At 48.3% G+C, this 26117-nt stretch overlaps 1 protein-coding gene across 2 annotated transcripts in view; it reads left to right on the top strand.

Moving 5' to 3' along the window:
• The window catches only part of LOC149353181 (uncharacterized), a 72705-nt gene extending 47888 nt beyond the window's left edge, over positions 1-24817 (top strand). The window contains exons 2-4 of one of the 2 annotated variants that reach the window (XM_089582377.1): positions 3040-3287; positions 19188-19376; positions 23970-24817. In XM_089582377.1, coding sequence (XP_089438503.1) covers positions 3040-3287; positions 19188-19376; positions 23970-24189 — 657 coding nt within the window. In that variant the 3' untranslated portion in view covers positions 24190-24817. Of the gene's footprint in view, positions 1-3039; positions 3288-19187; positions 19410-23969 lie in introns of both variants that reach the window. The other variant, XM_089582376.1, reaches the window with a different exon arrangement.
• The last annotated feature ends 1300 nt before the right edge of the window (positions 24818-26117 follow it).

A 26117-nucleotide genomic window follows, 5' to 3' on the forward strand; every position in this document is an offset into this window, starting at 1 on the left:
TCCGCCCTGGGCAAGAGGGGAGCGCGAACCCTAGTGCGGCACGGCGATCGCCCGTATCTGCTGCGTCTTCCCCTCGCCTTGGGAGCTTTCTCTCGCTGTGAAATTTGAGCCTGCCACTTGCCCTAATTTCTTGTTCGCCCCTCGACAGCTTTTCGTGCGCGGGGGACCGAACTGACGCGAAATGGACAACGGAAAATGGACAGCTTATAGGTGGAATACGGCCCCAGTTCGTTGTTCTCTGACGCATTCGTTAAATTGTATCGGTGGGTATTCTGGTTGGCCAACGCGCGGGCGCCAGCCGATCGCGAAGCGACCTGTGTGTGTGGCCTACATACGTTCACACCCTTAACTGGAATGCTCGAGCACCGTGCGCCGTAGGGCGTCGACAATCTCCCTCCTGCCGGTGGCCTCTGCGTTTGAAAAAGCTTGTGTCTGAGCTTGTACAGAGCCCGCTCGTTTTGAGATGCTGTGCATTGCATTCGCTGTCCGAGGCGCTGTTTCAGGGAAAGCTGTGACACGTAATGCGTGCTATATGCCAATAAGCACGCAGCAGGCATAGGGCGCCGCGCGTCTGGCCGCCAATGAATGTGCAGCGAACGGGCCACACATCTGCAGACGAAACAAGACAGCAGCACAGGCCCAGAGACAAGCTATCCTGAAACCAGTGGCCATACCGGCCGGTGTTGCTGGACGCTCTACGGAGCACGTCGCTCATGCGTCGACTGCATGCATCGACTCAATACTCGATGTGTGTGGGTCGATCGTGTCGGAAGCAACCGGAACAGGTGGCCACAACACCGCTCTGAGCAACAAATAGCGCTGTATCGCAAAAGCAGCACATTATACCAGCTCGGTCCTGCTACTTTTACAGGAGCTAAGGGACGCTAAGGTCAGGTGATGTCTGTCGTTGTTTTTTTTTTTTTTTTGTAATACTGATATTTCCGTCTTCACAGGGAGTTCTGCATGAGCAGCCTTACTAAGATGCTCTGGTAACAAGGCTTGTTTTGGTAATTAAAGCGCCCCACGCATAATCGTCCTACATACTTTACGTCAAGCGGCGGAAGACCTACTTTCCCCTTAACCTTCTTCGTCCTTTAGGCCTAAGAGCCACCTCTTTCACTCACTAAAGCCTGTTTCTCATGCCAGCGAAAACGCTAGCGAATCCTGCCGCCGCGGCGCAAGAACCCGTTATGGGTAGTCGCGGCGATAAACGGCGAGGTTCCAACAAGTTGAAAATTGTTGGAAGTTGGTTTCAGCGTTTCAGAACTAACTGCTAGTGCTGAACTACTCGAATTTCGCATCGTTTCTCCTCACTTAATGAACCAACTTTCACAGCGACTGTGCTGTGTCGGCAACTGCGTGAATAGATTTTACTGTCACGATGCGGTTATGGTAGTTCTCTGCCTGCTTGCTTCATAACTGCAGGCAGCGTTAATAGTTATTGAATTCTTTTCAAGCATCAATAGTGTTTTCGATAAGAGACGACTTGTAGCAGCTCTCTGGGAGTCCTGTCCTCGCAAAGCGCTTTCTGGGGCCCGGTTGTTCTACATTTAAGGCGGCAGATAAGTTCAACGACTTATATTTGTTTCCTAGCCTACTGCTGTTTCGCACGTATTAGTGAAACATCTAGGGACCCTCTATACGTACATCTTGTTCAGCAACATGGCGTCTCCCGTTCTAGCGGAGTCGCTCGTTTTCTAGCAAAATCGTTGTGGTTTCTGCGTTGTCCGGTGCGTTCGTGGGCATTGTGTGGTGCATCGAGCTTTGGCTTCGTCTAATCTTTCCTAGGTTACAAAGAACGAGCGAGAGACAATTACCATTTATTAGATCTTTAAGCGATCAAGCAGTTCCTAAGCCTAACGAGACGCGTATTTGTGTTTCCATGGTAACGGCAGTCTCTGCAAATGCACTCTCTGTGCTCGAACGGAATGTCGTCGAAGGTATGCAATGTATGAGACTGCAGCGAAAAACTTTCCGGCGACAAATACATGAAGTGCACAATAAAACTGAGTCAGTCAAGAAGCATCGCTTTTAGAAAGATGTTATTTCTCGTTCTCTGTGAATTTACCTTTAGTGAGCTGCGTGCGGCAGGAGCGTGCGTTCCGCGAACGATGACGAAACGTTGCGGTGATACTCTTGCGGCTTGCATACGCATAAGACGGAGAACGTGTGTTCCGCTGCATATAGCTTTTGCGCTTCTTACACGAAAGGTATGGCATGCTGGAGATCCGCAGTAATGGGGAGTCGTGACACTCGACCGTCTGTGTCTGCAGCCCGAGAAAAAGCTCCGCAAAAGGACGAGGGTCGAAAAATATGAGGTTGAGAAAGGCACGTTCACAGCATGGATGCACGGTCTTCGTCAAGGGGTGTCCTCAGTATCGAGCACCAGCGAAGCGCAACTTTCGTAATTGAAAGCATTCCAGTAAGATATGCGTTTGCTTTTCGGATTTAAGATACGGTCTCTCAAGTTAATGTTACCGAGAGCATGCGATATAATTAATGCACGCTGATTGTTCTTGTGCTGGGCGCAACTTTTATTATTGCCGACTTCAAACATGCGACCCTACAAGCCGAGCGAACACAGAAGACAAACATGATAGGAGCATGACCCAAGTATGACAGGAGACAATGCGGAAACAAACGCGAATTTGATCTCCAGTGAGTGACTCTCGCTTGAACGAGCGTCCTTGTGTTGCAGAATAAGATGTGCCTATGAGATCCCTGATATTTTCCTCAGTTACAGCTATAGGTTCGAAATAGGAGTGTACTAGAGACCACCACTCAAGCTTCTAACTCACTTGTCTGCTTACTGGCGAGCAAACGGGTCCTGGGGTTTTGCTTTACTGCTTTGCTGTCACCTTCGTTCGCATTTGGTAAGATGCCCAGTTTCGCACTTTCTTGCGTGTCGACGAGTCAGACCAAGTGAAAACATGCATGCGTGTGCGTGGTGTACGCCTGTTCGCAAACGCGCCAGCAGAAACCGCTATCTTTGTGACGCCGCGAAAGTTGACGAAGGGCCACGGTCCGCTGTCTGCGCAGGTTCTGTGGCTGGCGACGCTGGCGTACTGCGGGGGGGCGACTCGAATGTCGTCGCCGACGCGACCGCACGGCTTCAAGACGATACGCACCGCGCGAGGGCCTCCAGCTAATCGCACGACGGGCCGGCCCGTCGTCTACCCGCCGTCCAGCCAGCTGAAGCCGCGCCTGGACCCCTATGGCATGCCGGCTTGCGCCGCCCGCAGCCTGGGCGAGAGCGCCTACTGCGTCGAAGACACCTCCTACCCGACGTGAGTGCGCGCCTTGCGGGTCTGCTCTGCGCGGAGCGGGCGACTGGCCGGAGCGCAGCGCCGGTCATGCTTCTCCTGCGGTGAACTGTGGCTGTATTCATCGGCGGACGTTTAGTTGTGCGGTAATGCGAATATGATATTTGAAAGGCTGTGCGCTAAAAAGACGTTCACAGGAAAAAGGTTAGAGACGACAGGAAAGAAGCGCAACTTTCAACTTTAATGACGACAAAAGAAGCGTGACGGCGCGTGAACCCAACAACCAAACAAAAGAGAGCGCAAAAATACATATCTTTATTTTTTTTATTTGAACATACTGTTCGTCCCTTCTTGGGACTGTTACAGGAGTGGATTTATAAACAACAAATATGCAAGTTAACAACACAATAATACAAAAGCCAGCAATCAGGTTTAAAAGACAAGAAATCAGCAGTCGTATGCGGAATCACATCGAATGAAAAACAGAAGACGGAAGAAAGCCAACTCTGGCCTTCAAAACATGTGTTCAAACACGTCTCAAAGTATTCCTTAATACAATCATACACTTGGCCCTTGATCTAGTGAGCAAAAAAAAAAAAGACAGCATAAGACCAATACAGACTATGGATGGTCATCAAATCTGGCTTGATGAAAAAACTGATGAGGCTGCAAGCTCCATGAATTTTTCTAAGGAATGCTGCGCAGTTATAGATTTATCTAGGGCGTTCCATTCCCTAACTGCTCGGGGAAAGAAAGAAAAATAATATGTGTTGTTAGCACAAAAGTATTCATTAATCGTAAAATCATGCTTGTGACGTGTTTCTCTAGAACGGTTAAAACTAATGTAAGTAGCAGGATCCATGTTGAATGCATTATGAGTTAATTGATATAAAAACTTCAGTCTATGAAGTGTTACGCGACTTGATAATGTGTCTAGTAAGTGAGATTATAAGAATAAGATAATTAGATAATGTAAGTGAGATTATAAGAAACCCAAGAATGTGAACATATCAAACACCTGCCGAGGTAAGGTAAAAAAGGGGGATTCATATCGGCTGATAACAATCCATAACAACATGGGAAAACAGAGCTGTATGAAAGATGACACTGAAAAAGAGGATAACACCATAAAAATGCCTGACAACATGACGAAATTTATAACAAAGAAAAGAACAAGTGAAAGATGGGGATAAAACCGTGTAAAGGGCGGCAAATAAAATACAAGCACATTGAAAGATCTAAAAGGACACTAAAATATGATATATGAGTGACAGAAGGGGGTAGTGCGAAATGCTGACGCAAGTCGATGTGTTTGGTTGAGTATACGAGTGTGGGTTGGAGGAGTATAGGGAAGGCGCGCTGTCACGCACTGCCGCGCATGCATGGCAAAATGACTTTTGGATAGTAAATAAATTGCATTAGTAATTACTTTTTTACAAATCTCGCGAATGTAATTAATTTACCGTGACGGTGTTGATGGGCCCAGTACCGTTGCGTGCTGGGGGGTCAGGCGAGGGCTAGCGACACTCGCCTCTGGTTGCATATCGCCGGTAGAGCCGCTCAGATGGAAGCTGCAGCATCGCGGCAGTGAGCAAAGAAGGCTTGCTGTGGTGCGGGTCCTGGCGGCTGGTCCCCGGGCTGACGCAATTCGGTCAAGCGCTTGGCCCGAGCAAAAGACAAGATTGGCCGATTTAGAGGCGGCCAACCAAGCTAACGCTAGGCCAAAGCTTGACCGACACACAGAGGAGCGGTGGTGCATTTTCAACAAAAGTAATTGCGAAAGCAATTAATTATCCCCCCGGAGTAAATCGCAGATCACTAAATTATTAGCTCAGAAAAGTTATTGTGTTACAAATTACTAAGAAAAGTAATTACATTACTGCAATTTAATTACTGCCGTGTCTGCTGCCACGCCCGGTCGCTCATCCATCCGTTTAAGGCAGGCGCCTGGCTTGACAGGCGCAATGGGGGAAACGGGCAAGGGGAGATCACAACTCTCTTCTTATGACGTCATTAATGGCGAGAGCTTTCAGACCAATCAGCGTGGCGCGCCGCACCTGTTAGCTCCCTGTCCCTTGTTCCCTTCGCCAACTTTATGTTATACCGACGCCGACGACCACAACGACGCGCAACCGGGAAACAGAGGGCACAGCACTCGTCTGTAGAACGCCCGAGCAGCGTGCTCCTGAACTGCGAAAGCAGCCCATGAGTGTAGCTGCGCATGCTCATTGGAGCCTGTTTCTAACCTTTACCACTAAATGTAAAATGTGCACTACGGAATAAGTCCAGAGCACGCAGTTGAGAGGTTTTATTCAAGCGTTTTGCCGTCTGTGCTATCGTTTGCTTCAAAAGTTCTCGCGGCCATAGTAAGCTCGGTGGCCGCCGCCACTGCAGAGTTTTGTAATTAAAAATGCTGGGGAGGAAATCCGATATCGCTGGTGAGCTTGGGCGACCAAATTAACGTAGAACCTCCGCAAAAGGTGGTACGTGGTCATCCAGACGGTGCGCCAAACACTTGTACTAAATCTGGTACAGAACACAGTGAAATATGGCAATGTTGTACACGCTCAAAAGGTGAGGAATATACAGGGTGTGTCACCTAAGGCTTTGCACAGTTTTTAAAGATATGCTTTTTGAGTTAGAAGTCTTTTTTTTTTGGCATAGCATTTTCAGCGGTTTAGTAGGTCAGAATACAGCTAAGATGTGCTAACTTGCAGGGTGGTTAACTAACATTGAATAGTTAATTTTTTTAACTATTACCGTTAGGCTCCTTAATTATTAAGAGGCGTGTAGCCCACCCTAAGTAATATGCATATCAGTTTTTAGAATTTTGGAAACGGGGTTACCATCTGCGCTGTGGCCCAACAAATTTTGGCTACATTACGCCAAAATGCACGCACTTTCGAGAAGCTTGCAGGCAAAGCAACCTCTCCAGTGCGCGTAACTCTTCGAAATAGCCAAAATTTGTTGGGCCACAGCTCCGAGGATAACCGAGTTTTTTAAATTCTAAAAACTGATGTGGACGTTGCTTTGGGTGGGCTACACGTCTCTCAATAATTAAGAAGCATAACGGTAACAGTTAAAAAGTAAACTATCAAATATTAGTTAACCAGCCAACCAATTAGTTAACCAATTAGTTAGCCAAATATTAGCTAACCAGTTAGCACGTCTTAGCTGTATTACGATGTATTACACTGCTGCCATTACCAAGAAGAAAAAAGCGCTATTCTAACTCAAAAAGCCGATTTTTTCACAATGCGTAAAGTCTTAGGTGGAACACCCTGTATACTCAGCCTCAACCCGGTGCTACAAAGTGTGGTTTTCACCTGAGCCACGGCACAGATACTTCTGCGATGACCCTTGCCTGAGGAGTTTTCAGCTTGGTTCGCTCGTCATTCGCCTCCACGCGTATTAGTGTCTGTAAATACGACAGCTGCATCGGCACGTGCAGTCGCCTTCGACACGTTGGAAGCTTGCCAGCAGGCTCAGAAACTGACCCGCTGAGGCATACTCATCTCGCTAAGCGAAAGCATCTTGGCTAAGTGAGCAGCACACTCATAACGAGGCCTTCACGCTGGTAGAGCTGACGTCGCGATTAGGAGGCCGGTGTGGAGCCGTCAGCGAATGAAACACAACATGTACGGCGCTGTTTTGTACCCGTTGGGAGGTTCCTTACCGGAAGGGTGCCTTCCCATCAAGTCTGGAAGAGTGCTACTCGAATGCTTGTCTGTGTTTCCCGAAGCAAATCATTCGCCGAAGGGCACTCGCTCGTGTTTCTTTCGTCGACTGTATACGTGGTTTTGGCCGCTTGCTTCACGCGACGCTTGTAGGTTAGGCCGACTATTGACTTCTTCACATTTTCGTCAGAATGACGGCCTTGAATAGCACGTGTTCATGGCTGTAAGGCTAGGTGCAGCTAGTACAAAACAAACTAGTTTACTTTATCAGTAGAGTTACACGGACCAAACCAACACTGTGGGTTACGAGAAAGGTAGCGGTAGTGATACCGACGAACACAGAATTTCGTATTCTGCTTTTCGCCTTTGTCGAACCGCGGCTGTCCTGTGCTCAGCGGCCCAATTCAATAGCCGCAGTGCTAGCGCCGTGAGTGCCGTCCATGCACGGCGAGCCGGCCGCGAGCGAGGGAAGTGAAATTTTCGAACTGCCGACAACACGAAGGTAAAGCGTGAAAATTAAGAAGAAATATACTCTTAGGTGTTCGTTTCTGTACACGTTTTGTCATTGGTTCAACTGATCCAGTTTTAACGTAAAGTTTTAAATGCACTAGAACAGAACAAAAATTATTTTATAAAAGGAAGCGCGAAACTTTCTAATGTACTACACTGACCACTTGTTAAATGACTGCTCGGCCAGGTAAGTACAGCAGTGCGAATTTGAATCGTTGACCGATGCAAGCTTCGTTTAATCACTTTCATGTTTACTTCGTACCTGCTCTCACCTCCAACAAAATTTTAACTGCTCGTTCCCTGATGATGCGGCACGAGCGGTGATTTCGTGTCGCAAGCGTTCCTAGTGGATGCGAAGCCGACTAGCGCCCGCAGCTGGTCAACAGCCTGCGTTCTAGGCCACCGCACGTTCGAAACTAAGCGTGGCGTTCATCAACCCATACCGTTGACTATGTGCTCGGCATGTATCGAAATTCTCAGATATCCCGCCTGAATGATACAATGTCGCCCAGGTGAGCCTGACCAAAATTTTTCTCTGCGCTTTCTTGAAATTATGATGTGTGTGCGTGCGTTCACGTGCGAATACGCGCGAGAGCGAGCATGGCTCCGTTGCGAAAGTAATTATTCTGCAACCGCTCTGGCGCGCCCGCACTTTCTTATTTAATCTTCCAGCCCGTAATTGCGGAGATGAGCAGGATAGGAATAGCGTCGCAAAGTTCTGCAACAACCAATTCCCGGCTGAGAGCTCATGGTGCTTCGTGCGGCCCTTCGCAACATGTCTGGCTGTGCATCAAGCGTCGAGTTCGCAGTAACCAGGCAACGCGCGTTTCTCCAAACTTTCGAGTTTCGGAACCTGGCGCAGTCTCGTAAAAGTTATGTGGCCTACAAAAGAACTTAGATTAATTGCTTCGTATGTGGATCCCGGATTCCAGCGACATGATTCAGTTGGGGAACGCTTTATCATGCATTTAAATGTCTAGCCATAAACGGAGAGATATTAGTTTGTCTTTTTTTTCTTAGCTTTCGTTAATCATGCTGCCGTGTCTGCGAAACATGCATTTGGCCTTTCCTTCCACGCTAGTAACCTTTCCAGGTCACATGCGCTGTCTGTATCCCTCTATTTGTGAGACAAAAAAAAAAATCCCGAATTGTGAGGTTTAACGTCCCGAACCGCCACACGTGCTGTGAGGCGAGCCGCGGGGGAGTGCTCCAGATTAATTTAGACCATCTGAAGTTCTTCAATGTGCGCTTACATCGCACAGCACACGGACGTTTTTGTATTTCGCTTCCATCTAAAACGGCCACCGCCGCGGCCGGGATCGAACCCGCACCCTTGGACCAGCAGCCAAAGGCCAAAGCCGAGCACCCGCGACGGGTATCTCTCTATTTGTGAACACTCTTAGCGGTGGTAGTCTGGTATTCCGGCTCAGAAAGAAGGCATTTCAGTCGTTACCCGGGAACCGACCCGGAGCGACTTTTGTGTAGTTGTGCTGAACCGTGAGGAACGCCTCGAGGTTGGCCCGTGGCGGTAATTTTGCATTACAAGCAGTATGGTCGTACCAGCAATTAAAGACAACTCTTCGAAAACATTACAGTGCACTTTGCGTTGTATGGAACAAATGACCAGCGCTGCTTGTCGCGTTTATGCATTCTCGGTGCTCGAAGAGAAAATATTCATGCAGAAACTATCGAAGATGATTGCATAAGTAAGCGAACAGCTTCCTTACCCCGCTGAATTATCCACGAATGTCCTTGGATCACTGAAATCCACCGCGTTATTCCAGTTCTTCTCGGGTGAGGACATGGTTTAGTTTATTTTCGAGAACTTTGCATTTGCTACAGCGGACACCAATGCAGCATTCCTTCCTGGCACGAAGCGAACACTGCTAATATTTAGAGAGTTTTAGCCCCACCGTACGGTAAACGCGGTAACTATGGCAACTGCTACCGTACGGCAAATGTGGCTAGGGAAGCCTGCCAACGGTAGCAACGGCAACGAGGTATACCGTATTGGCCGTATACGGCTGTCCGGCTACGCTAAAACTGTCTAATGCTGCACACCGCACGCTAGTAACACAGTCGTTCCGGACGCAAACATTGCCATCAGACAGCTTTAGTGTAGCCGGTTCGCCGTACGGTAAATATGGTAACACGTTGCTGTTGCTACCGTTGCCAAGCTTGCCTAGTCACATTTGCTATACTGTAACAGTTACCGTAGTCATCGTGTTTACCATACGGCATTGCTAAAACTCGCTATTAGACAGTTTTAGCGTAGCCGGGCAGCTGTATGGCAAATGCGGCAACGCGTTGCCTTTGTAACGGCTGCCAGACATGCCTAGCCACATTTGCCGTACGGTAGCAGTTGCCGTAGTTACCGTATTTACCGTTTGCCGCGACTAAAACTTTGTTGTTGCATACCGGACGCGAGGAGTCACACAACCGTTTCCTCTCACTCACCGCTAAGCCACGTGACCTCCCCCCCCCCCCCCCCCCCCCCCCCGAGGCCCTTTCCCCTCGACACTGTCCCTTTCCTCTTGGTGACGTGATTCGGTCAGGCGACGAAAATGCCGCGGTAGCCAAAGAAATATTCGCTTTAAAATATCGATCCAGCACATCCAGAAGAATTCACAAAACGTTTTTGGGTTTAACGCATGTCCACATAGGTGATGTTTTACAGGAAACCTCTGGAGCACTTTAAGCGCAAAATCCATACAGGTAGAGTCAGCAACGAGTTTCAGCCGAGCTTGTGCAGTGTCTCGAAAAGTCAACACCCGGCGCACCACAAGCGTACGCTTTTGGTGCGGATTATGTAAAGCTTTCTTTTCTTTTTTTTTTAGTTCTGAGAATGTTCACGCCCACAAGCCGTCCCTCTTGTGTTGCCCTTCCAATGGGCCTGGGCCTTTCAGCGCGCGCCAGCTTTCAATACTCATTATAGTCATCTCATTTCGCGCAAAACACACACTATAGACAAAAGAAAGATAACACACAGGACGAAATACGGGCTCTACTCACAACTGATTTATTCAAGGAAAGCTCAGAGCATATCTAAGTTCGCTGACCTGCGCAGACGCCACCTTACAAGGGGTCTGGAAAATGAGCCCGCAGGACCTTAACAGACGAGGTGTAAAAGAAAATTCACCTCTCTATCGTAGAGAGCAAGGGATGAAATATGGCTCCAATGTTTCGCGAGCGATTTCTTAAAAAAAGGTAGAAGATTGTGTCGGTGATACTCCCCTTGCTCTCTACGATAGAGAGATAAATTTTCTGTTACACCTCATCTGTTAACTTCCTGTGTGCTCATTTCCAAGGTCCCTTGTGAGGTGGCGTCTTCGCAGGTCGGCGAACGTATATACGCTCTGATCTTTCCTTGGATAGATAGTCCTATAAATTTCTTGTCCTGTAAAAATAAATTTCGTCCTGTGCGTTCCTTTCTTCTGTCTAGTGCGTGTTTTGCGCGAAATGAGATTAATATAATGGTTGAAAACCAACTTGCCCATGAATTCACTTTCCTGATTTCCATACTCAGTTTAACTTGCTGGTTCAATCGAGAGTGTGGAAATCCGAACCAGTGTAGACCGGTCTTAGCTAGCACCATTCGCAATCAAGGCGACCTGGTCCAGAAGTAATTGGTCCCGTTTGCAACGGGAAACACTGGGACCAGGCGGCGACGCAGGAAGAAAGCACAAAATATTAAACACGCCAATCGGTAAGACGAGATAAACAGCCAGAGTGGTAGCCGAAAATTTCGCGGCCGGCACGTTTTAATACCTGCGAATTGAATTTGTGTTTTTCTCGAGCGATACACATGCTGATAAGCGACACAAATATCCACTCGCGACAGGAACAAGGTCTTTAAACTCACCGTTGTTTAAAGAAGGCGCGAAAGGCACGTTGCGCTTGGAATTAGTGCAGATGAAATATCGTTTTTAATAAGGTGCGTGCCTTTTGCTACGAAGTATCTCAATGTTTTATTTCTTTTAAACGGCTTAGAAGAGCAGAATTTACCGTTTAATAATTTTTCGCCTCTTCGGCCCTTCACATTCTAGTCGCGCAGCCGCTGGCGATTGGTTCTTTTTGCATTTGGACCTTGGCTTCGAGTCCTATTTCAACCTTGCACTACATTACATCTACTGCGCCTTGAGTACCAGCATACGCTTGCGCTTGGGAGAGCTATTGCTGCTGGTTTACAAAATACGTGGTGCGCACCGAAATAGGCGGAAATCCGCGGATTTCACCGTGGTAAAGATGACGTTGTCCTAAAGCGGTGTATTTTCCCTAAAAGTCTGACAGGTATATGGCGACGCTGTGCTTGATGCGAACTTCTCTCTGTTCCTGCGTTACGCAGGGCCAGGCGGTTATGCAATTTTCGCTTGGCACCGAAGGGATATTCTCGCGCTCCGAAACGAAATCCGTATCGTGCGCGTTTCAGGGGGGCCCTGCAATTCGAACCATCCAGAAGGGTTTATAGTTTTCGTTTTGAGAATAAATATCGAAGCTGGAACTCGGAAGTGCGATGCATTTTGTAACTTTATCGTGTTGCGTCTATAAACGGGGCACTCTTGAGGGAATTATAAAATATATGCAGTACAACCTCATTATAACGGAACGCTTCATAACGAACTGCTGGATATAACGAAGTAATGACGATTCCCCTTGGAAGCTCGGTCAGCACGGGCTCTAACGAAGCTACGGCTATAACGAAATAATCACCAGGCACCTTTCAACTTCGTTATAACGACGTTCAACTGTACGCCCGAAGCTGACGTCGCCCTTTTTTTTTTTTCGGTGAGTAAAAAACACTACGGCTCCTTCGGACTGTGCTGTACTATGGACGAGACTGGCGATCGACAGCCGCGGTCTGCCTCGAAACTTTAAGCGCCGTGTCACAGCGCTGTCTTCCAGTGGCTCTGGTCACTGGTAAGATTTGCCGTCGATCTCGGTATTCGATTTTAAAAAAGATTTACTCCAACGGCACCTACTAGAAATTAAAGAAAAAGAAAACGTCGACAGCCCTCGCGCTCAGCCTCACTGGATTTGAAATTGAAATTTATTTTCTTTCTTTTCAACAGAAAGAGGGAGCCGGGGCAAAAGGCCAATTGGCCTGACGACGTCCCGGCACCTGAAGCAGGGGCAGCGGTGCGCAGCACATACCATAGATATACAAGCATGATAACATCACGGCAACAAAATACAAAAAATTGGTGACATTATGTACACAAAACGAGATGGATAAGCACTGTATTAGAAAGTGTGGCCACGGTATATTACACACAGGAGATATAATCTATCTATATATAAATGCAATGGCATAACAAAAATGCAAGTAAAGAAGCACTGCATGCATTACAGACAACGTCAATAGAACACAAGATACACAATAATTACACAAAAGAGGTGAGAGAGGCCGCCGCGGTGGCTCAGTGGCTATGGTGCTCGGCTGCTGGCCCAAAAGACGCGGGTTCGATCCCGGCCGCGGCGGCTAGAATTTCTTTGGAGGAGAAATTATAGAGGCCCGTGTGCTGTGCGATGGCAGTGCACGTTAAAGAACCCCAGGTGGTCGAAATTTCCGGAGCCCTTCACTACGGCGTCTCTCATAGCCTTAGTCGCTTTGTGACGTTAACCCCCACAAAACCAAACAAAAGAGGTGCACAGGCACTGCACGGAAAACATAAACCATGTAAACATTGCATATTTACCAAAGACTAAAAGCGTAGTAATTTAATAAAACATTGGAAAAACATTGGATAAAGCATTGGATAAAAAACATTGGAGAAAACATTGGAAAGTATTGAATAAACAAAACTGGCGGGTATATCACATTTTTCCAACCGAACGGATGGCCGCACCTGCATCCCTATGCTGTGTACACAGCCCACCCGCATATCCCACACGGACTTCAGTTGGTATAGAGCTTCTGTTGCAAAAATTGAGAAAACGGTTCAGTGCAACTTCGAACAAAGTTTTCCCGCAAACGACCAGCATTCCACTAATGCACCTGACCACTGAACGGGAATCGAAATTTTTCATAAAAACACCAAAACCAGGCAAACACGAACGGAAACAGACACAGAGCGCAGTCTTGTATACTTTCGTCATATATACTGTGTCATGTTTGAGGTTATGCGTTCTGATGTAAAAAATACCAGAACCAGCTGCTAAGCAGAGAGATATGGGAGCGGCTTTTGTTCTGAGGTGGGTGTAGTTAGGCTGATGAAGGCGATGACGATGTAGATGTCGCCTGATTTCGGAGCGGTTTTTTTGCGGTAGGGTTGGACGTGGCTAAAGGAAAGGCGCAGTAACTGTCTCACTCACGGTGCGCACATGTAACCTCAACCGCGCCGTGAGGGAAATGATTAAGGAGATTGCCAAAGGAAGAAGAAAGAAAGAGGTGCCGTAGTCAGCAGTGTTTCGCAACCTGTCAAACACTGTCTTTTTTCTTTCATGATTTTGGTGTGAGACATCAAACATGGCGTTGTCCGAGTGAATGTTCTTTTAGTGCGAAAAGCAAAAGCGTTGGCCTGCTTTAATTTTTTTTAATAGTGACAAATTTCCTTTTAAACGAGTGCAGCCTTACCCAACAATTCTGCACCAAAGCATTTTTGAACAGGAAAGAGTTTATGCAGGATTATTTATGAATATATATATATATATATATATATATATATATATATATAAACAAAACGCAGAGTTTATTTTTTTTCACATATTGTAAGATTTCACAGTAAGGAATAATATATCCGAAGATCTACCGTCGGCAGGTTTGTATTTTTTCGCCATTCACGTTTGTGCCAGCGTCAAAAGCGTTGCCCATTGGTTTTCTACGGCAGTCTTAACTGCTGGATCGAGCGGTGGAAAAACTTTAAACGAAATATTCTACTACGCATCGAAAGAATGGACTATTACCTTCAATACTTCCATAACAGTACTTTTACAATTTTCCAATATTCACAATGTCTGTCCAAGAATGTTGGTCATGTGGCCCGACACTGGTAAAAATGACTGTTCCGGCTAAGAAAACAACAGTTAACGTCCGATATAAATGTGCCTGCCGAATACAGCTCACTTCCCGACCTTCTGCGAGCACGCGATGTTCGTCGCCAAATATCGTCTTGTAAAAATTTTAACTCTGCCCTTTCTGCGTTCGACCGAGCTGAAGAGGCCGCGAAGATCCTCCTTGTAACAAATCGCTGAAGAAAAAAAGAAAGCGAAGCCGCCCGTTTTTGCGTGTCCAGCTCTTTAAAGTAAAAAATGGCAGATCAAGGGCAAACGAAAAGATTAAGGGATAGAAGAAGCGAATGCAAACAACGATGACCAAACGGACGTCATAGGTCAAGCTGATGCAGATGTGGCTAAAAAGGTCGAGGTCTAAGTGGCCAGATATCGTCAAGCAGGTTGCGTCAAAAGCTGCCACAAAGAGAAGCAAGGAAGATGTGCAAGCGATAGAGAGAGTTGCCAGCTAGTTTGGCGCGGCGCTTAACGCTTAACGCTCGTCTACTTGTGTACAGTGCGATACTCTTTAAACGCACGAGTGGCGATTCGTGCGCCGTATCTCGCCGGCTGCGCTCGGTCAGCCGTGAAGGCGGTGCGCGGGGGATCCACAGCCGGAACTCGAGCGAGTAGTGTGCATGGCAGCTTCCCGCTCAGCCTCTCGTTTCTTCTTACCGACGTGCTGCTTACAGCTATACTTGGAAATGCGTGACTCAAAGCAAAAACATTTAACTGGCACACGACTCTAGAACGAAACTGAAGCATCTACTGCCGTTGACCGCGCAGAAGAAGCTAGCTCTGCCCTACACCAACCGCGGCCACTTTCGATATCCCCACTTTCGTTTCCCCATCCTCTCTATGCCTCCGGCCATGCACGGCGCGGCCGAATTGCGCATGAAGTCTTTTCTGTTATCCTAATCGGTTATTTGTTTTCTCATGTCCATTTCCAGCCGCCGCGGTGGCTCAGCGGTTATGGTGCTCGGCTGCTGACCCAAAAGACGCGGGTTCGATCCCGGCCGCGGCGGCTAGAATTTCTTTGGAGGAGAAATTCTAGAGGCCCGTGTACTGTGCGATGTCAGTGCACGTAAGAGAACCCCAGGTGGTCGAAATTTCCGGAGCCCTCCACTACGGCGTCTCTCATAGCCTTAGTCGCTTTGGGACGTTAAACCCCATAAACCGATCATGTCCATTTCCTCCATGTGATTTCCAATAGGCTGTTGAGTTCATTCTGCAATCGACTGAGATTTTTTTTCCCCGTTGCTTTTAGTGCGCTGTTCGCAGTCTACATTTCAAGCTTATTCGTTAGCCTACGAGTTTCAGTCCCATAAGTCAGTGCTGTCAGGATACAACTATTATGCTCGCACTGTTATGCGCATAAGCCGATGCAGATTTTTTTTTTTTTAACCGTGAAATACGGCGGTGCGGTCTGTTCATGTAGACTGTACGGCAAGGCGGACAGTTTTGACGAGAGTGCAATAAGAGGCGATTCATTAGCTAAAGTTAACTAATTCAGTGTCTAATCCTTGGTTTTAGGACGCAAGATTATATTGCGAAATTTAAAGCCGCAAACATCGAAAGTAAGCTCACTTTTTAAAATTCCCGAATCGGCAATGCAGTTCGAGAAACCGAACGCGAAAAAGATACCTGGGACGCTCTGAGTCGGCTTTCTCACCATGCACATTCGTCATCTGTTGTCGCTGCGTGTGGTTTTATCGTGCAAGCAACGTCAAAATTTTCTGCGTCATAAAAAGATAAACTATATCAGTATTTCTTACATTTAAAATACGAGCGATGCCAGCTGGTCAACGTGCATCGCGGGAAAGCAAACCTAACGTGTTTTCAAAAGCGTTTTTCACGTTCAGTAGCTTAAAACACGATACCGGTTCCATCACTTTAAAAGCCGAGCTCGCCTTCGACGTTGATGGGCGTCAATTCTTCAATATAATCTTTGGCCCTAAAAACAGAATTTAAAAAATCAAGTCAATTTTATTGAATTTATTATCTTTTAATCGAAATTTATCACGTAAATATTTCCTGCCTTGCGGTACAATCCAACAACATGGATTGCACCAAAGTATAGTTCACGGCTTTCCAAATAAAAACCAGTATCGAATAATTTCAAACACCCGTAAACTACTAATTCTATGTCTAAGGACTATACTGCAGCGGTGACCTAGTGGTTTGAGCATACGCCTCGCATGCGAGAGGTACGGGGTTCGATCACCAGTGCCGCCGGGTACCCACTGGTGATAAAATATAGTACAAGTTTTTTCCCTGGCCTGGTGTCAGGGCTCGTGAAAAATGCGAAGTACCTTCACGAACAGAAGCACAAGGGGTGGGAGTTGGACGCCCAGCGCTAGCCGATTTATTTACAACGTCGTGAATGAGATAGGGCCACAAATTCAGGTAACAACAACAAATATATCTTCTGTAAAACACACACAGGCAAATCAAACGCGTCGTTACATTAATCCATGAATACGATGTAATAGCTGCTAACAGAGTACTATATACACGTATTTACACTTTGCCACTGGAGTACAGTCGTCCGCACGCTTGCGAGCGCTCTTTTGCATTTATATCAGTGGCTGGCGCCTGATGAGCCTGACACAGCTTTTAAAGACGTGATAAGTTAAACATGATCTATGGGAATGTGCATGCACCAAAAGGTCAGGTTTTTTGTCTGTCTTTTGTTCACCGATCATCCCAACCCTCTAACGTCTAGCAGCGGCACCACTTTGCCACTGCTTGGCCTTCCTGTTGCAGCGGTGTGAAGGTCACTTTGGTTGTGGGCCGCGGTTGGGATCGCCTCGGAACCAAAAAAAAAAGTTAATCACAAACAAAAAAAGACACGTACACCCTTACTTCCGTAGTGCTAGGGGTCACCTTGGATACATGGAAAGCAAAATACAAACAGAACAAGCTTTGCGTACACCCTCCGCTGTATCCGGTGGTTGACCGGAGGAACCATGTACGGCTAATGCCGCGTGTTCGTACACGCACACGACGAATAGAACTATATCCCAAAGTTTAAGGTACATAATTAACAGCACGGGCCGCCTACGTAGGTTTAATTAAACGAGTCATTAAAAAGCATAAATGCCGCCATGTTTGTGACACCTGGTGCTCGGCTTTTGCGGGAAGGAAGGAAAGAGACTTTAATGAATAATGGAGAGGTCTGCCTGGTTATAGGCCTGGCATGCTATGCCAGGCCTATAACCTATAAGGCTATGGCATGCGGGGGGAAATGCTTGGGACATGGGTCATTGACTCTACCTTCAGTAGACAAAAACACCTTGAGTCATGGCGCTCATTGGCCATAGATACCCTTGTGCCACAAAAATTAATCATCATCATTACGTCTAAGGACTTTTGCATGATCCACTGTGGCCTACTCAAGAGTCTGCTTAGCCACACAGCACCACCGGAACTACGAGTGGAAAACTACTGGAGCTGTATTGGAGGCGAGGCTACCCGGTCTTGTGGCCCGTCTGCGGTGCGGGCTCGGTGCCTCCCGAGCATAAAACGCGGCGGCGCATTTTGTTTAAATTTAGCTAGGTTACCAGAGCTTGCGGCGAAACTGTCTCGGTAAGGATCACTGCCTTCCCCGGCGTCTTCCGAGGAACAGAATATAGATGAGTCTAATTAGAGTAGACTCCCCTCGCCACTAAAGCATCGCGGGTGGTCTTCCGAGGACCAGTAGAAATCAGGACAACGATCGCTAGGAGTGAGCGTGGTCACGTGGCTTAGCGGCGAGAGAGAGGTAACGATTGTGGAACCTCTCGAGGGCCGGTGTGCAGCACTGGCAGCGTTCGCTTTGTGTCAGGAAGGAGTGTTGCGTTGGTGTCCGCCGCAGTAAATGAAAAGTTGTCGAAAATTCCACCAAAGCGTGTCTTTACCCAAGAAGAATTGGAAGAACGCTGTCGTTCACGCGCCGAGAAAGCACGCCAACGCTAACTTCGCTGGTGTACGTGCTCTGGATGTCAGTGATCCACGGATAATTCAGCGGGATAAGGAAGCTGTTTGCTTAATTAGGTGATCATCTTCGATGGTTTCTGCATGAGTTTTTTAGAAGAGAAGGCACGTAGCAGAAAAAATAAGTTTGCAAACAAGTACGACATGCTCTACAGACTGAAAAAAGCACCGCGACAGCAACGTGGTTGGAAATATTGGCATTCCTCACCTTCGCTCTGCGCAGTTCTCGAGCGCGCGTCTCGCCGAGGCGAGGAAGTTGAAGTGGAACCGGGGACGCCAAGCCGCCCGCTGCTCTGTGGTCTTGCGTCCTTCCTGGTCTTTGTCCTGAAGCTTTTGTTTACGCGTGACAATATATCCTAAGCTCTCTGCCGTGCTCGGGACGTGCTTTATGTTGCGTTGACGCCTGTGTTATTCCAAGGCCAAGAGTCGGGACTGTATAGTGTGCTTCGAGCATTTAAACATTTTTTTTGCGTGTTGTTCTCCCGAGGTCTAGAGCCACCGTCAAAAGCAAAGCGTAACTGTGGTAGTTGTCTGTTGTGAGAAAACTATTTCGGCCTCTGTAGGTGACAACACCGAACACGCGACGTGATGCACGACTTCTAGAAAATGCTTCTTTCAGGAAATCCCCAGTATTCTGCCTATGTAACTTTGCGAGAAGGACGAAGAAAACGAGCTCAACTTTTTGAAAACAATGCGCGAGCTTTATACGAGGGCCACTGTAGTTATATTGGTCCAGAGAAAGGAAAGGGGGTCTGACGCATATTATCACCCGCAGGCAGATCATCCGGAGTGTTCTGCAGAGCCTGAACGTGGACCTGAGCGACAAGGAGATCCTGGCGCGGCAGCCTTTGAACCACGAGGACAGCATCGACCAGCGCGTCTGCACCACCAAGCGCAAGACCATCTACCCCAAGAGCGCGCGCAGCGCCGACCACGAGTGGCTGTACGTCGTCAATGACATCGAGTACGCACAAGCCGTCACCGTTGAACTCTGCGCGTGAGTGTCTCCGTCACCAATTAAGAAAAGGAGAATTAGGGCTAAGTTGGGGCAGTCCATTTTATTTGCGAGGTATGTATGTACAGTCGTGAGCAAAAGTGGTATAAAACACGCAGCCGGTGGTGGAGCTCGGGAAAACAGAGCCGACGGCGCTCGCTCGCCTCGCAACTGCCGGAAATCTCGTGTCGCGCCGTTCGCTATGTAAAAGCGCGTGGCGTGCGCTTACTTTAGTGTGCTTACCTTAACAGAGCTTTTGTTCGTCTTACTAGGTTCAGCCGAGCTGAACCACAGCTAATTTTTTTCTCTCTTTTGACGCGGTGCTGAAGTTCATGCACGCGGCGGAACAAACAGGTACAAAGGGCTATGCAGAACACTTCTTAGTGTAATATTTTTTTAACATTATTTACATCCCCTCTGCAGTAGAGCTGTGGCTCTTTGGTGCAACACTACGATAAGGAACTATTGATGGCCAAGAATTCCAAGAAGCTGGCGCGTGGCCTGTTTGTGTCTCGAGAGGGCGTGATAGTGCCATAAAAGCACCATCAATACAGCAAACAGCAATCGCAAATAGAGGCATACCAGAAAACCAGTTGACCTTGTAAGCTGCCGAGGCCAGTCACCAGCGCTGTTAAGCCCTCATTTTCTAATTACGTTGTGCTCTCAGCATTCTGCGGCGCTCAGATTCTTCGCGAGCGTAAGTGATGCAGTAGTGCACGAGTTCTTGGGAAGACTGGCCAGCTGAAACACAGCTAACATTTAATAGCACGCAAAGCAAAGCGTCGGAGCTCCCAGAGAAGCACTGTCCAACAAATTCCGTGCATTCTCGAAGCTCCCTATTTCTCTATCTACGGAGCTGTCCAGCAGTTGCGCTGGAGCTCACAAACCAGTGTGTGCCTTTGAGTAGCTGCATCGCCATCAGGTTGTGCGCCTACCGCCATTGCAACCAGAAACTCGTTGCAATCATTCAACTGACTTTGACGGTCGGATACAGTTTTTCAAGCATAGATGTTCACAAACTATTGTTAGAACCCTTCCTTTCTCGCACTTACCCGGGGCGAAAAACTGGCTGTACACAGCAGTACAGCACACCGGCTCCGCTTCCAGACGGAACGTATAGAGTGAGGAGGCTATCGTAGAGAGAAGGTATCCTCTATCTGCGCCATTACTGTATCGCAGGAACCACATGACTGCAGTGGGCACATTTTCCAGAGCGCATGTTATCCGACACACATTACCCACATCACGAAAATGCAAATTCTCATTAGACAGATGGCAGATCTAAACCGCCTTCATTGGGCGGAAGGTAACCGATTGGGAGTCCATGATATCCATGGGCTCTACTCGTATCCCGTACTCCCAGTATGTGCCTCACGCAGCTGTAACTATGACGCTTTGAAAGCGGAGCGAAGCAGGCCAGTCGAGATGTGGCGCCGAGGTAACAATTCTAAAAAAAAAAACTTCCTCTCAATGCACGCGGGCAGAGTGACAGACAATGCTTCCGTATTGTGGACGGCAGACGCTTGTACAGGCTTCAGACTGACGGTCTGACAAGTTTTACGATTAAGGTGCACAGATTTCGTGATGCGTGGTAAGCTCTGCGAACAAATGAACCCGTTTTCCGAGTCATTCCCCTCAGTGTAAGCAGGGCTCCTATGCTGTTGCGCACCTTGAACACGTATCAGTTTTGGTCTTCATAGGTCACAGCGTAGAAACAGACAGAAAGAACAGAAAGCAGACAGGTCAGGTGCACGAAAGAGGATTCTGGGCTCGTCTTTTTACTGCGAGAACTCGACCTGCACGCTCCGAGCATTCTTAGACACTTCGAATTATTGTCCTGTGCGGCCGATTTCTCTGTTAAAAGGAATGAAACGTCCTGGCTCCCGCCTTTTTTTTTTGAACTCACCTCCGAAAAGGGGAGGAGTCAGCCAACGTGTAGTGTGCCTTTCAGTTAGTGGCGTGGCGGCTTGCCGCTCTGCGATCGGCGGAGGGATACGTAGCGACCGGCGAAAGCAACAAGTCCGCGCGTATTTTTATTTCCGTGGGCCTAATTTGCGGCTATGTAACCTGCGACTGAAACTATTTATTCACGGAAACCTAAAAAACAAAATAAAAGCTAAAGCGAAGCCGTCACGCGATTGGCTGAAAGGAACTCCTCGCGTTGGTTGACTCCTCCTCTTTCCGGAGGCAAGTTAAAAAGAAAAAGGCGGGAGCCGGGACGTTTAATCGGACTTAATAGGGAAATCGGCCGCACAGCTGGTATAATAATTCGAAGTTTCTAAGAATGCTCGGAGCGTGTAGATCGAGTTCCCGCGGCAAAAAGACGATTTCAGATTTCTCTTTAGCGCACTTTTAATCCAGGAATCTTTACCAACTCGGCCAAATCGCAGCCTTAGCTAAAGAGTCTTGTAGTTACTATAGGAACATGAGAGTACTGATACGGATCACTTCAGTTCAGTTCAGTTCAATCGCACTTTATTTTAATATCATAGAACGCACGAAAAGATGCGGCTTGGAAACGTACCCTGAGAACGCCTGCCTCAAAAACAGCTATTTGCCCCTCGCATGCGCATCTCCCCGCGGTGGCTCAGTGGTTAGAGCGCTCGGCTACTGAGCCGGAGGACCCGGGGTTCAATCCCGGCCGCGTTGGCCGCGTTGGCCACGTTTGGATGGAGGCTAACCGCAAAAGGTGCTCGTGTGTGTGCGACGTCAGTGAAAGTTAAAGGTGCCCGGTGGTCAGAGTTATTCCGGAGCCCTTTACTGCGGTACCTCTTTCTTCTTTCACTGCCCCATTCCCCCCTTCACTCACGGCGCGATTGAGGTGTCCGTCTGAAAGTGAGACAGTTACTTTTCATTTCTTCAAAACCAATTTTCCATTTTTCAGCCGTACGTGTAGGTTCGCCTTTCGTGACGGAAGGGCCTGTCGAGCACAGGGCCGGGATTCGGCACCTTGTTGATGCCAGTTTTACCACGCGTGTACTCGACCTGTACTCGACCTTCGCTGTATCCTCACTAGAAACGTCTCACTTTGCGCTTGGCTTCCGAATTTTACCTACAGCAGTCTGCGATACGGAGACCGGTCGTGCACCTGATGTATGTTTCTATTTCTGAAGGTGTGGTAAGTCTTTAAGGGTTCGAATTATTTTCTAGATGACCCCCACGACGCCGACTACTCAACCCTCTGTTGCCAAGACGTTATCGACATTTCTTCCTGCAAAGCGCACTCATTCTCGGTGCAAAGCCATGAGCTCACGGCTTTGCGCCGAAAATTAATTCGCTTGGCCGCAAGAAATGTCGACATCTTCCAGGTTTAGATCCATCTGGTGCTCACCATTACGTGCCGCGCCGGAGTCATACGCGAACGTGCGTGTGGGCTATTCCCCCAGAGTTTAAGCGGTTCGCGCATGTACTACACCTCGCAGAAACCTTTGCTTAGAACGATGTAGCACGCTGGTTGCTCACGACAGCTGAACGTAAGGTGTCGGAAAGGTTGTGTTTTTTTTCTTAGTCGGCGTTCGCCATTGGTTCCGGCCTGACTGTACACGTGGCGCCGCTGGGTGGCGACCAACGACGGTGACGAAAGCACAAAAAGTATAGCTTTTTTTTGCCATTTGTTCTGAAAGTGTTGCGTTACTTTTAAAAATAGACAAACGCCCTGCGTTCATATCTCTGCTACATTTTGGATCTTACGTGATGAGACCGAACCAGCTCGCACGCGAAATTCCGCTTCACTGTAACTACTAATAATACGAACGTAGCCGGCTGCTGTTCGCCAACATTTTTAACCATTTTGCTTCCGAGCACTCTCGCGCAACTCTTGCTATAGTATATGTTGACAAATGCGAAGGCCATTCTGCTTTAAGTGCGTTTTATTGGAGAAATGTGTTATATAGCTTGTGCGCCACCTTTTCGCGGACCCAGTTTTGCGTACTGACTGCATAGCTGTCCAAGTGGCTAAATTGCATAATAAAGACCACCAGTGTCTTTACAAGCGTGCTCTATACATACGTGGCCGCATAGGTATAGGAGGATAGGCTATCCGTGTTATCCAATTGAGGGTTTAGAAGAAATAGTAGATGAAGCTCATCTCGATAGACATATAGGATTCTATGGGCAGCGATGGAAAAACATTCCTGCGGCAGTTGCGCACAGCTTTTCGCATGTATAGCTGCCATCTTATTTTTATTCAATGGGTTAGCGGAATCCCCCAAGGCGAAGAGGTATTCATGTGAGGAAGTAATTAAAAATAGCACCCATTGGAGTGGAGTCAATCACCAACAGTGGAAAAATATGTGCCGTTCTCAAACCCTGTCAGTTGAAAAAGTGCATCCTGGTCCGGGACTACAACTCGCCACCGCCACGCCGGAACAACCGCTAAGCCAGAACGGCGAGCAGGTTAGAGCATTCCCCGGTGTAGCGCATGGCTTTTCTACCCCGTGTGGACGCTGTGGTCAGTCCTCATACAAACTTGGTCTTGTGCGCAGAGAAGCATCCCTTCTCGCTGGTTTATCATCTCGGGGGGATCGTCTCTCACTGCGTCTCTGTGCTGTTTTCCGTTCGCAGGGACGAGGGGTCGGCGTGCGAGTTTGTGTCCAGCGGCCTTCCGCCGGGCTACTCGTCGGCGTGCCGCCAGAACTTCGCCTACCGCAAGCTGCTCGCCATGCATCCGACCGAGAAGAAGGCTTACTCCGAGAACTTTCCCTTCCCTTCGTGCTGCGTCTGCTACGTCAAGTCCCCGCCGCTGGCCGGGCGAAGCCTCAACCCGAGCCGACGCCGCAACTGAAGGCTGATTCCACGCACGGCTCCGTGCGCTGCTCGCCGCGCTTCGAGATGGCTGGCCGCGGTAGGCGCGGCATCGCGGCCGTCTTTGTGGCGTGATGCCTTCTGCCGTAGCTCCGGCGGTCGAGTCAATCTGACGGGACGCCCGCACTTGCTACCGACCGTTTACGACGGCAACACGGGATGCTCTGGATAAGGCGGCTGCAGCGTTTCGGCAGCGAGGGGAGCTCTCTTCCTTTGCATCAGGCCTTGAGCGTTTTCTGGCCGAGCACGTGCGCGCTGCATCATTTCTCTGGGCACCGAAAGCGTGGCTGCAATAAAGAACATTATCGTAATCTTGGCCGCGTCGTAGAACTCGGGGGAAAAAAAAGAAGGCAAGCTGAAGAAAACAATTTCCTGCTGGATTCTAGTCCCGGCACTCATCTGCTGCTGTCGTCCGCACGCTTCGTGTTTCCTTGGCGATGCACTCATCATCCAGCCACCACCTAGCGACTACCCATAAATTCCGTGCTGCTGCTGTCTAGAACTTGTGGCATGCGGAACATGTGGGCGGATATCGGTCTTCTGTGTCAACCGTGCATGCCGGGCGACGTCATTTATGACGAATAAAAGAGCTGTCATCGTCCTACCAATGCATAGCGAAGCGTTTCGGAGGGCCGTGACGCTGTCCCGATGCGTCGAGAGTGCATCGGGCGGGTGGCTTGATTTTTGTTTTCTCCCACAGACCTGCGTGTGCAGTAAAAAAAATGCCGAATGCAAAAGGAGTACACGTTCACATTGCACGAATTTACTTAGTGCCCGGTTGTCGACATACTCGCAGTACATCACCACTACTTTCGTATCTTGTTCATGTACTAATGCGAATAAACAACGAGATGCCTTCCGCGGCTCCTGGAACACCTTTTGTTGACGGCGCACATTTTTAAAGCGCTATAGCTGTTGACAGCAAGCTCGCACCATTTCTCGATCATCCGCGGCTGCATCGCCGCGTCCGCGGTCTCATGACCATATTCAGATGCGAAGCAGAGTGGGAAGGCGGGAGAGGAGACAGAGGAGAGGCTCAGAGGAGAGAGCGCGTGTGAGAGGCGGAGCAACCGGGCCAGACGTCACGGAGCATTACGGAGGTCAAGGGTTTCGACGGCTCATCACAGATGTGCTAGATGTGCGGCGCCAGGGACCGGCGGAGTGACGCATAGGAGTCCTACAATGGCTAGGCGGCGCCACTAGAGCGCAGCGTTCAGCGCCACCAACGTCGGGGTCGAGTAACTTAGAGGCGGCTGGTGCGGCCGGGTTGCTTTGTTGAGCAAGGCCGCTATAGCAGGATGTTTCACCTAGTACTGTCAACAATTTTAAAAAATAGGGTTTTTGAGTTAGAAGAGCTCTTTTTCCGGCTTAGCATTGTCAATGGTGCAGTGCACCATACAGCTAATATGTGCTAACTAGCAGGATGGTTAATTGATATTGAATAGTTTAGTGCTTAGCAATTACTGTTTTAGGTGGTAGTGTTGAAAATATTTTATTGACACGTTTAGGAGCGAGGTATGGACGTGGTCAGTGTCCTGGAGTCCGTTGGCTGGTGCTGCCGCCCTTGCTCATCTGAGGAGCCAAGTCCTCGAGCTGCGAGCTGGTCAAAGCCACCTCCCACTCCTCTGTCGTTGGCTGGCAAATGCGCACTAACGCTGGGTTGGTCTTACAGACCCAGAACATATGATATAGATTGGAGATCTCGTCACAGAAGCAGTATTCCCTATCAAAGGAGTCCGCCCTTATAAAAATGGTCTATAGACTTTCTATAGACTTTTTATAGACTCTATAGACATCCTATAGACTTTTACTTTTGCCTATAGACAGTCTATAGAAAATCTATAGACTAAAGTCTATAGCTGCCTCAATTTCCGTTTGTCTATAGACTGTCTATAGACTCTCTATAGA

Source organism: Amblyomma mixtum, chromosome 3 (assembly GCF_055824585.1).
Source record: "Amblyomma mixtum isolate Tamu chromosome 3, ASM5582458v1, whole genome shotgun sequence".
In the NCBI taxonomy this organism is placed as follows: domain Eukaryota; kingdom Metazoa; phylum Arthropoda; class Arachnida; order Ixodida; family Ixodidae; genus Amblyomma; species Amblyomma mixtum.